The sequence below is a fragment of the Mauremys mutica genome, chromosome 19 (assembly GCF_020497125.1).
Source record: "Mauremys mutica isolate MM-2020 ecotype Southern chromosome 19, ASM2049712v1, whole genome shotgun sequence".
Taxonomy (NCBI): domain Eukaryota; kingdom Metazoa; phylum Chordata; order Testudines; family Geoemydidae; genus Mauremys; species Mauremys mutica.
In genome coordinates, this window is record NC_059090.1 from 22,159,462 (window position 1) to 22,171,527 (window position 12,066).

The 12,066-nt window shown below is 40.6% G+C and overlaps 1 protein-coding gene across 1 annotated transcript in view; it reads right to left on the reverse strand.

The window, feature by feature from the left end:
- PPM1E (protein phosphatase, Mg2+/Mn2+ dependent 1E) overlaps positions 1-8,491 on the reverse strand; it is a 100,391-nt gene extending 91,900 nt beyond the window's left edge. The window contains exon 1 of the mRNA XM_044993686.1: positions 8,091-8,491. Within this exon, the coding sequence (XP_044849621.1) occupies positions 8,091-8,380 (290 nt within the window). The 5' untranslated portion in view covers positions 8,381-8,491. The remainder of the gene's footprint in view (positions 1-8,090) is intronic.
- Positions 8,492-12,066: the final 3,575 nt, after the last annotated feature.

Sequence of the window (12,066 nt, forward strand, 5' to 3'; positions counted from 1 at the left end):
ACAGAGCTAATACCGCAATCTAGTTAACGTCTTCAATTTCAATATTAATTATTGAAGTACCCAAGGGCAGCTATTTTCCTTGCCATTTCTAATTTATGACTCTGGTGTTTACTCCTCTGCAAAATGCATTAGAACTGGGTGTAATTTTTTCTTCCTAACGAAGTTAAAAAGGCATAACTGAAATATTTTTGTACAGTTAGCTTGCAGTCTGCATTCATTTTATAGGATCATTGAATATCTTGTAATGTTAAAGCCACTAAAATATTTGTATAGTAATATTTCAGTTTAACAATAACCAGAGGCAGACTACTACATTATAGTTTTTGGCAACAATCAGGTATATTTTAGTAATGTGTCATGGATTACTAACTTGTAAGCAGACATATACTGTACACTGTCCTGGGACACGTGTTATTTTTATAACCACTCACATTACATAATCATGATAGTATTGCATAAGACAGTCTGTAACATGGCTCAAAGGGCATCAGATGTTTTAGAACCCTAATTCCATATCATCCAATTTTTAACATTTTTTTTTCCTGGCCAGCTACAATATCACAAAGGAGAAAAACACAATGTAAAACACAGAGAAAAAGGGACATAGAAAAGCAAGGATAATTTCTCAGTGATAGCAGAAAAAGGAGACATTGGCAATACCATTTTTCCTACATACTACAGCCGCTTTTGCTTTTAGTGCAATCATGTGAGCAGTTTGGCAGAAAAACAGTAAGACGACAAGCACACTCCAATAACAGAACAGAACAGTCATTACAATACCTATTAAAAGCGCTCTGGAGGTTTAGCTGGAGGGTCAAGAAAAAATTACCTAAAATCCTTCCTCGGAATTACAACTGAATGGTCTATTACTTCTATGCATATGTGGGGAAGTACTTTCAGCACTGAAAAGGGCAAATATAATCAGGACTTTTAAAGTAAAACTATTCTGGCCACACAAGTGTTTTATGCACAAAGCTAGAAGCACAAATCCTTTGGAGGAGTTATTTCTAATTAACAGCAGGGGGAGCTGATGGGGGGCTGCTGATGTATTACTGTGGTTCTTTGGCACCCTACATTGGTAAATTCTGGCGCCATCTCAGGCTGGCCACCTCTGCTCTAAGTTCTTAAATTAATCCTCATAACTTCCTTATAAGAAAAAGGCTATCTAAATAAACAATTCATCCACCAGTGGTTTCATATGAAGTATCTGTTTTTAACAGTACAGAGAAACACTACACAGTAGCAAGACAGGAAGTGTACTATGTCTAAGTGAAATTACAGGGTAAATTTAGGTAGGAAAAATGCAATTACTTGGGATTTGGCCTGGACATCTGAGTTAAAAATGCCACCCTTATAAAAGTTTGCTAAGGAATCTTTAAGGACCACAAGGAATAAGGCTCAGTCTTCTTTCATTCAAAAGATGGACTCCAAAGAAGTCTTAATTTTGAGCCAACCAGAGCACTCAGGCTGAAGATTTTTAGGTGGTTTATAATTATATATTACAAAGGGTGACTGATAAGCTATAGGAAACATGCACACACATTACGCCATGGTAACTCCTCTTGGTGTTAATAATATTCATGTGAGACTTGAAAGGAGACTATATTGCTTGCTCTAGGCTTGATTCTTCTATCAGTACACATTCAAAATCCCATTAACTTCAATGGGAGTAACAGGAGTTACTCATACTTCATATCATGATTCTTCCATCACAAGATGCATCAGGTTCACTCCCCAGGTTTGCTGTATTATCAGAAGCCTTCAATAGAGTAATAGGCTTATAATCAATTTGTGACCATGCTCTGTTTTTTTATGGGTGATATTATCAAAGCACCTAACTCCCTTAGCAGCAAAAGTCCCATTGTCCCTTGAGAGTAAACAGGACTTCTGCTCCTAATTCAGTTTGGCACTTTTGAAAATCCCATCCCATATCACTAAGTCCTTACAAAATGAAAGTTTATCTTTCCAATACTTAACTCACTTTGAGCTGATGTTCCTTTTTGTTAAAATATATCTCATTTTTGATTAAATTAGAACTAGTCTTCTTACAAAAAAAATCTCACATTTTTATAAAAAGGAAAGAGGGAAGGTTTGGAGATATTTTGGTAGCAACCTAGAAAAACTCATTTTACAGGGCAAACCCCCTCATCCCCCACGTACAAATTCAAGGAATGTGGACATTTGAGGTTTTAATGAGGAAACTCAGCCCAAATTTCAGGATCAAAGAAATACAATACTGTACTCACTGTGTCATGTGGCCATTAGAAGGATATTCTGTGTTGTATCTCCCTGTATGAAAATGATTTGATACAGATATGCCAAAACTACGGAGGTTGCATTCGCTAATATTGCCTAAATGTTAAGCAGAAATCTTCCTAACCTCTTTTTGAAAAAGTAACATAACTTTCTACAATCCTTATATGCATGCTTCATTAGCACTGTTTTGAAAATTATAATCATCGCTGTAAATACAACCTATTTGCAAATGATAATTTTGAAAATAAATTAATAAACTGTGCCAGTTTCTAAAAGGTTATGGGAAACCACAAAACTTACTGTCAAACCTAAGGACAAAGTTTCATTAGGGGATAAAATTAACCTCTCATAAAAGAGAAGCAACAGTTCTCAATTAACGAGAACACTGAAGTTGCAGTTTCCTCCCAGTTCTTCTGTCTGAGACATTGTGATTTCACTCCAAGAAAGAGCAGGAAGTTCTGGTATTAATATCATGTAGATCTCAGGGTATCCCGTAGAGGCCAAAGCTATGTGCATAAGGTCCTAGTCCTCCACACCAGTTCAGGGGCCTCACTGTTGCTTCCCCATGACTCCCTGTCATTGTTCCAAATCCAACCATTCTGACAGGGTTTTTCTTGGCAGCAGCTGTCCCCGACAACTCTCCTTAAAAATCAATTCCTGAATGGGGCTCTAATCAAGAGTCAATACAGCCACAAGTCCCCAATGTATCACACTCATCCAACAGTGCAGTAAACTGAGGGAAGTTATGTAACAACAAAGGTTATAAAGCTAATTGGTGGCAGAGCTGGAAACAGAATCCAAAATGGTGTTGACTGTCAGTCGCTCATTCTACAACCAATAGACAATTCCCAACACAGACGTAATTGATATCCACAGAATCCATTTACGGTTAGCACATGCCAACATCATCATAATTTCTATTCTAAAACCAGGCAAAGGATTAAACAAGCCACCCCTTAAAAAGGGACAGTGTTCCTTTTGTGTCAATCTTTTTGCTGAACGAGATGGGTAAGTACTATAGTTGTATTTACTACTATATTACATATATTCAAACACTTTATTGCAAATGGATGGAGGCTTTTTATATCATCAATAAAACCTACAGTATAGAACAGGAAGCCATAAAACAGAGGAAAATGTCTTAGTATACCACAAACATCTGAACAACATGAAATGCTGAAATATCTACAAGCTTGCCACGTTGTAATTATCTAGGATGACTACAATAGATATAAGGATAATAAAATATTGGTTAATATCAAAGCAGACAGAAAAAAAAATCAACATCTGCCCTCTACAGCAAGGGGGAGATGAACCTTTATTTATGAAGTAAGAAATAGCTGGAGATCATCCCTTCCCCATGGGAATACCTTTTCAAAATGGCTGCTTTGAAGTTTATTTTCAAAACAGACAGTTGGATGTAAACTAATATTAAACTATAGTCTTTCTCTGTGTACTTAGTAAGACCCAAGATCATTAAATCTGAAATTTTTAAAATGTCTGTTCAATGGTCACTGTTTATGCTGTTTGTTTATAGTTCACATTCGCTCAGTCCAACTTGAACAATTAAAAACAGCTAAGTGAAACGGACTTTCTAGTTCTTAGAGCACTAACCTTATGCTGCAACGTCTTGGTTGCAAATATTGCATAATAGTATTTACTTCTGGACAAATAAATTGCACTCTCTTAATTAAATGTTTCTGTTGATCCTAGATTTTCTAAAACCTTGTTTTTGTCAATCCTAAACTTGGGGTCTAAACTGTCCCAACAGTATCCCTTTAATGTTCACTAGCCACGTTTATACTTTATCTTCTGCAAAGGAAAGTAAAGCGATAATGCTTACGTTTCCCTTTTCAAGCTAGAAATTGCAAGGAACATTCTGTGTTCCTCAAAATAACTGTTTGGTCATTGTCACTTTCAAGTTAAATGGGGCATAAAAATTTAGATTTTGATAAAACATGCTTTTACAGAAGTTGAGTAGATAAATTCTTCTATATTTTAATTCCAATAAAACTACTCTTTTTTAAACATATTTAAAAACAGAGCATTGCACCATTAAGAACTTGAAAGTGAAACAGAATAGAAACAGAAGTGAAAGTGACTACCAAGATTATTACTGTCCAAGCTGAGAGAAATGCAAAAGCACATAGTGACAGGTCAATTGGATTTTTTAAATTCTTTGACTTTGTAATGCATAACAGCAACATTTGATCTTTCCAAAAACAACATATGACTTTTAAACAGACAGCATCCCTTTGTCTGTTAGAAAACCAATCCTTCACTTACTTCTGTTTGTAGTTCCTTATTCAAGAATTAGACTAGTATTTTGTATTTAAAGTTTGACACAGGAAGTTTTAGAAGGGCATGAGATCATTTTCAGAGGCCTGATCCTGGACCACAGAAGCCAATGGGACCTTTGACTTCAATGGGCACAGGATCAGGTCCTAGAGTCTGTTGCTCATTCTTCTCTCTTCACCCCACCCCCCCCTCCCACTTTACGAATATCAATTTATTTGCTTTTATAGTACATACTTTCTGTTGTCTTAATGGTTTGTACAGCTTTTCAAGTGCTTTAGCAGGAAATGGCTTTATAAATATGTGTTGTATATTTTAATTATTATTAAGATAGTGAATGTTATTTTTTTTCCTATACACAACTTATTGTTACATCTAATTTTAACCACTTTCTATTAAAAACTTCCAGAAAAGGTCATACTTAAGACCTGATCCTGCTCCCACTGAAATCAGCTGGACTGTTGCCATTGATTTCAGTGAGAGGAGGATTGGGACCTTACTGTTTATGATTTATTCCTATGCAGAAACTTTTCAAAATACACATTTTACACAATCAGCAAGTAGTTACACAACAGAATATGAAAATGGATGAAGACTTTCAAAGCCACCATTCCAATGCATGCTCCAAAAGAGTGACTCCTATTAGCTTCTCTCCCTCTTGTACCTTATCTTCTACTGCTCAGTTTGATGTGCATCATTCAGAAAGTGAATAGTACAGATATCAAGATTACATAAATCTAATTTTCCAAATATATGGTGTGTTTAGAAAGAAACCGTGAACTGGAAATTTAAAGGGGAAATATAAGGGTAGGAAAATAGCAGAAAAACGAAATAGGAGCTCTTCTGAGGCTGAGCTACATAGTAAGGTAAAATTGCTATACTTTGTCATCACAGGAGGTACAATCTAATTTCTGAGCCATGCCCTCTCTAATTAAAAAAAGAACAAAGTACGATGCTTGAAATAACTGAAAAACAGCTGCTGAATTTTGCACAGTAGTGGGTCTTGACTGTGTATTATGCAAGTCAGTTATTTAACTACTATACAGTTATACTCACAGAAAATATGCCTTGACAACATATACTTCCTTGCCAGTGAGACATCAGTAAAACATCACTTCATTTTTATTTTCACATTCAGTTTAAGACCATCATAACTATTTGTGCCTGTGAGTAACTTTACTCAAATGAATATAGCTACTCATCTCTGTAAGCAACAGCAGAATTGAGCCCTTAGCTTGCAAGTGGAAATCATTCCACTTTGGTTTGTTTTATATACATGTGCTTGTTGAAAAGAATCTTTGGGGTTCTTTTGCTAAGAAACTAAAAATGTGCCACCTACATCTGAAGACCATTTAGTATTACTTGCCCTTACCTCATATGCCATCATCACTTAAGAAAAAGCTATTTCAGTCATTTTAGTGCTCAATATTTAATGTAATCACATTGGGCTTGAGTGAATACTTTGAGAAATTGCTTTTTTATGTATTTTAAATGCTAGCTTGCATAGCTGGATATACAACAGCTATAAATCTACAGTTATGATTGCATAATCTAATACAGAAATTCCATTTGCAAAAATTGGAGGTTTAACAGTTAAAACAGTGAGTAACACCTCTTCAGACAAAGGACTATTGCAATAACATATTCCCTGTACTCCCTTGGTTTTGAGGCAGATGCTGCCTTCTGCTTCATGAAACAGGTAGCTAAAAGGAGATTTTGCGTTGCCATCACCAGAAACAAAACTACACCTATAAAGCAGTTCGTTCTGAAGCCCATAAAGAGATATACATAAAGGTGAAAAATCAGCAGAAGACCACTCCAGGTTTGAGAGATCCCTTCCGAATGTTTTTGCTTAATACTCTTGTCTGCTGAGTCTGAAAAGAGAGACATACAAATTGTGCTACAGAACCCAATTATTCAAGCATTGGCTTAACTGAGGAATTCAAGTGTAGAGGGTCTTAAAGAATTGGGCCCACAATAATTTGTTAAACTCTCTTTATTTCTACCAAAAGGCAAATAAATCACCTGTTCCTATTTCTCACATCCTACTGAGATTTACTTTCCTTTTTTCCCATGCACAAGTCTGGCTTTTAAAAAAGTATTTCCAAAATGAAGAGAGGACTTTTCACACCCTTTCTATCACATTCTATGAATTTGCTGCTGTACTGAAGGGAATGACTCTCTGGGAGGTAGTTAGGAGGCGTATGAATGGAAAAGCTTTGTCCTTTATGGTCCTCATTTTGCTGTCCCTGTCATCCACAAATGCAGAAGGCAGATCAGAATTTAAGAGAAGCGGATCATGTAGTTGTAAAACTTGCTTTTCTCTCTCCCTCTCCTTTTGTGTGTGTGCGCACAATGGAGTAACACCTTTCATTACAATTATCAGCTCAATGTCAGAAAGCTCCCCAGCGTGCTGTGCATATTTTCACAGGTTCATTTGTCTCCTCCTATAGCATCAGTTTTAAAAAGATTTTTTTTGAAAGAAACACCATTAACAACCATGCCTATTTCAAACCTACAAAGTCAAACACAATACACAGCACTGGTAACTGATCTTTAGGTTTCAGTCCACCGACTATTTCACACTGAAAATAGGTCCCATGTGCTTTCCCTTTATGGTCTAGTCTTTTACAAAGCACAGATCTGGAAACTGCCTCTGCTCTGCATAGAACACAGTATATGTGGCTTTCCTAGCTCTCTGACTGACAGAACAAATAGCCCCAAGATCACCAATAGCTTTCTCGTGGGATTTCTCCTGATGTTGCCTCTTGGTCTGTAAATACATTTCCTCTTTTTTCCCCTTGCATTAGAAACTAACTTCTTGGAAGCCGATGCCACAATTACAAACCTTCTGTTGGGAACATTCCATTTCAAACCTCAAACAAGACGCCATGGCAGAATCCTTCCTGCTCTGGCACCGGATCATAAGATATTATCCCCTTACCCAAGCTGCTCTAGAGACTGATGCCCACCCACGGCTTCGGCTAGCTCTCTGTCCCAGCATGATGGAAGGAAAGAGACAAAAGGAACGGGGGAGAGACAGACACAGACCAGGAAGAGACACCCATGGGTCTCTCACTGCTGACCTGTCCTAGGCATCTCAACACCAATAGTGGCTTGTCCCCAACCCCTTCCCCTGTGGAGCTCTGCCACTCAGCGCCCTCCCTACCCCCCTTTCCTACTCTCTTTACCCCCAAAAGTGTCCCTTCCACGCCAAGCCCATTCTGCCCTGGTCCCACTGCCCCTTCCAGATCCCACCCGGTCTGTCCCGGCCCCCCAGACCACCTCGGCCCGGTCTGCCCTGCCCCCCGCAACTCCCCCAGACCCCCTCGGCCCCGTCTGCCCTGCCCCCCGCAACTCCCCCAGACCCCCTCAGCCCGGTCTGCCCTGCCCCCCGCAACTCCCCCAGACCCCCTCGGCCCCGTCTGCCCTGCCCCCCGCAACTCCCCCAGACCCCCTCGGCCCCGTCTGCCCTGCCCCCCGCAACTCCCCCAGACCCCCTCGGCCCCGTCTGCCCTGCCCCCCAGCCCGGCACTCACTACTTGTAGAGCTGCTGCAGGCAGAGGTCCAGGCACTCGCCCTCCACCTCCTCCTCGATGATGTGGTCGGAGAGCGGCCGGGGCAGCGGCGGCAGCGGCGGCGGAGGGGTGGGGGGCTGGGGGTCCGCGGCGTCGCTCTCCTCCGCCTCCCCGGCGGCTGCCCCTTCCCCTTCTGCCCCGGCGGCGGGGGGCGAGGGGGCTGGCTCTGCCCCGAAGGGCCCTCGGAACTCGCCCAGGAAGAGCTCCAGGAAGCGGCGGTAGGTCTTCTCCTCAGAGCCGCCAGCGGCCATCGCTTCGCATTCCCGGCTGCCTGCCGGCGGATCAGCACTGAGCCCGCAGAGAGCTCCCTGCTCGCCCGCCCGCCCGCCGGCCGGCCAGCCTCCCTGCGCGCGCGTTCCCGAGCCGGCCCCGCGGGACCGCGCGCGCTGCGGGGGCGGGGTGGGCAGCGGAGGGGGACTCGAGGCTCGCGCGCCGCGCGGGAAAGGCAGCTGGGCTCGAGGGAGCTGACAGAGAAAGCGCCGCACGGAGGGGAGGGAAGGGGAGCCAGACGACAGGGCATGGACGCAGGGAGAGCGAGACTGTAGAAAGCGGAGCAGCAGAGGGAAGAGCAGAAGCTGGTCTCTCCAGTGGAAAAAGGGAAGGGGAGTAGGCAGAGAGACGGACAAGCCCCCCCCTCGCCCCCAAACGCTGACAGAGCCCTAGCGAGAGGAGGGGGATACTCAGTCATGCCCATGCTGCTAGCCAGGCCGGCAGAGCTCCCACTTTCTCTCTCTACCACCCTGGCGCCCACGCTGCAAACAGATGGATTAGAGACAGACTGACCTGGTAAGTGCTCAGAGGTTTTTCCTAGCCCTGGCTGCAGGGCTGTGAGTGTGCAATGTGGGCCCAGAAGCAGGCCACCTGAAAAGAACCAGCTTAAAGCAATAGGAGGGTGGGGATGACTTGCTGCCCTTGGGAGCAGCCTGTTTTCTCTCTCTCTGTTTTTGGGTTCCTGTGTGTGTTATAATTCTGAGAAATAAAATAGTGTTATGCTGCAACCTTCCATCAAGAGTATTTCTGTTTTTAATCTGTGTGTGTGCTGTGACCATTATAGAGACAAGCAAATTTCACAGTATTCTATATTATAACTTTAACAGAAACTAGAGAACAAATTCCTAGTATGTAATCAGTTTTAGAATTTCTTATATGTCCATCACCATATATTCTAGTATCTTAGAGGTTACTGTACTAGCCTTTCACTTCTAAGAGATCAAGATAGTAAATAAAATTCTGTAAACATAGCAAAGCGCAACACATTAACTTTTCAGTAATTAAAGGTGTAATTACTCATCTGAGCATACAGTAGTTTTTGCTATGTACAGTCCCAAAGTTTTTCAAGTCAAAATTAATTAGCATGATGGAAACATCTCAAATTAATAGTCATTGGAAAGGCATTACTGTAGAAAACGACTCATCTAGAATCAGTCAACTGTTGCATGTGGAGCCATAGACTACTGCAGAGTCAGAAATGGTCTGATTGATTTATGGGCCCAGTTTCTGGGCTGATCTAAAGCCCATTGAAGTCAATGGAAAGAGACCAATTCATTTAAATGAGCGTTAGATCCAGCCTTCTGTAGAACAAAGGAACGTGGAAGTTTATGGAAACAGCCACCAAATTTCAGGCCTCACATTGGAATGGGTGACTTCAGGAAATCAGGTGCTCATCTTCTGAAGTATGATTTGACCAGCCGTTGTAGTTCTGATATTATCTTCAAGATTGAAGTGATATATGAATTATGCTTCCACATTAGATGGCCTGGATAACGGGTATTCACAGTGGTCAAAGATGTCACATAGACTATATCAGAGGGATAGCCGGGTTAGTCTGTATCCACAAAAACAACAAGGAGTCCAGTGGCACCTTAAAGACTAACAGATTTATTTAGGCATAAGCTTTCGTGGGTAAAAAACCCCACTTCAGACGCAAGAAGTGAAAATTACAGATGCAGGCATAAATATGCTGACACATGAAGAGAAGGAAGTTGCCTTACAAGTGGAGAACCAGTGTTAACAAGGCCAATTCAGTCACGGTGGATGTGGTCCACTCCCAATAATTGATGAGGAGGTGTCATCCACCCTGACTGTTTTTCATCTTTCACAGCCAAAAATCATTAAAGTGATATATGAATTATATATAGAATTAGCTGATATTGAAAATCCATTCCCTTTTTTTTTTAAACTATACCACATACATCCTTTCTAATTTACAATGCATTTCTATAAGTCTGTCAGGCAAGTTTGAAGAGCCAAATAATAACAGTTCTGCTTTTGCTAATGACAGTCCACAGCTGCAGTTGATTTTTTTTTGAAAGTCTATGTGTGTACAGTACTGCAACATCAGTGAAAGAGTTAAAGACCTGTAGCGAATTATAAATATCTAAAAATGGGCTGCAAGTGAGCCACTGATCATTGGTTATAGTCCACTGGTAAATCATGAGGTATTAGAGTTTCCAGTGGGTTAGGCTCCTGCAAATATTAATGTATTTCCTGTCACATATAAAATACACAATTCTAAAAATTACCATTACACTAATACTATTAGGAAAGCACTTCATATTTCAACAAGCTGTCTGATCATCTACATATGGCATTACAAAACAGCAATGAAGACTTGCCCAGGAAGGTTTAAACAAAAATTTACTTTGACTCTTACTTCATTTTGTCTTAACTCCTTTAAAAAAAAAATTCTTAGTCTACTTTAATGCCATATAAAAATATTTGAGAATATCAGTTCTGTTTCATGTTATGTTAAAGTTGCCAGATGTCTGTGATTCACCTTGCAGTCCACATGTGTTTTCCATCATTTGTGTAATTGCAAAGGACACTAATTTAAATTAAATAGCATATAACTTTGTACTCAGGATACTTGGTTAGGTTTTGGTACTATAGATCAAGTTAGCATTATTTTGTTTCTAGTATTAAATTAAGAGGTTATGGATCAAAGTCAGGGTGACATTTGTTTCTTGGGGGGAGGGAGGGATGAAGAACCATTCTCATTAACCTACAGTACAGACCATATGGTAATCGTGGGTGGTGCGGCTACATTAGGCAGCCAAGAGTCTGGCATTGATTCACAATAAGACACTGTGGGTGTGCAATTACCACCAAGTAGCTTCACTGTTATCTTGCTTCTGTCCCGAAAGGAGAATCCAAATACAGTTTTCTGTATTGTATAAGACTACTCTAAGTCACATGATTGGCTCCCTACATTATATGTTTTTTTGTTTCCAGCAACCCTGGGAGCTAAATTCTAGAGTGCTTTGATGAACTCCAGACTGCTGAGTAACAGCATTATGAATGGTTCCTATGCCCCAAGCATAGCTGAAGCAAATGGATTCACAAATCAAGGCAGTTTGGGGCAGACGACTTTGGATTGCAGTATATTGTCAAATAGAAGATGAGTTTAAAGGTGACCGCCAAAGGAAATCAAAGATGCTTGTGTGATTTTTTACTTCATCATGGAATATGAAAGGTTAGAAATGTTTTGTTCCCAGAAATTTGTTTTTATTCTCCTTTATTTTAGCTTTAGAAATATAAAGAATGTCATGTTGTCCTTCCTAGTTTTGCTGGACAACTAGAGATCAGGAGTAGGAGTTTTCTGAGCTCATGAGTGAAGAAGGGACGGGTATTGAGACTTTCACAAAGAAATATTTTCTACTACCTGTTTAATCATTAGAAAAATTCTTGACAAAGTGACATTACCAAAATTAAAAACAAGGACAAAAATTTATGCTCCATTGAGTTTCTGCTCAGCACAGCAAAGAGAGAAAATGTACCAGGGATCCTGTTATGGCTCCCCATTTCTCAGGGTGGATCTGTCTCAGCACCAGGGTAGGTAAGAGCAGCCTGGGGTCACTAATTTAACATCAGCTGTCAAGAGTGCCCAAAGGACTATATTCCAAGAGGGGATAGTAGTAGCAGAGTGCGCTCCAGTCAC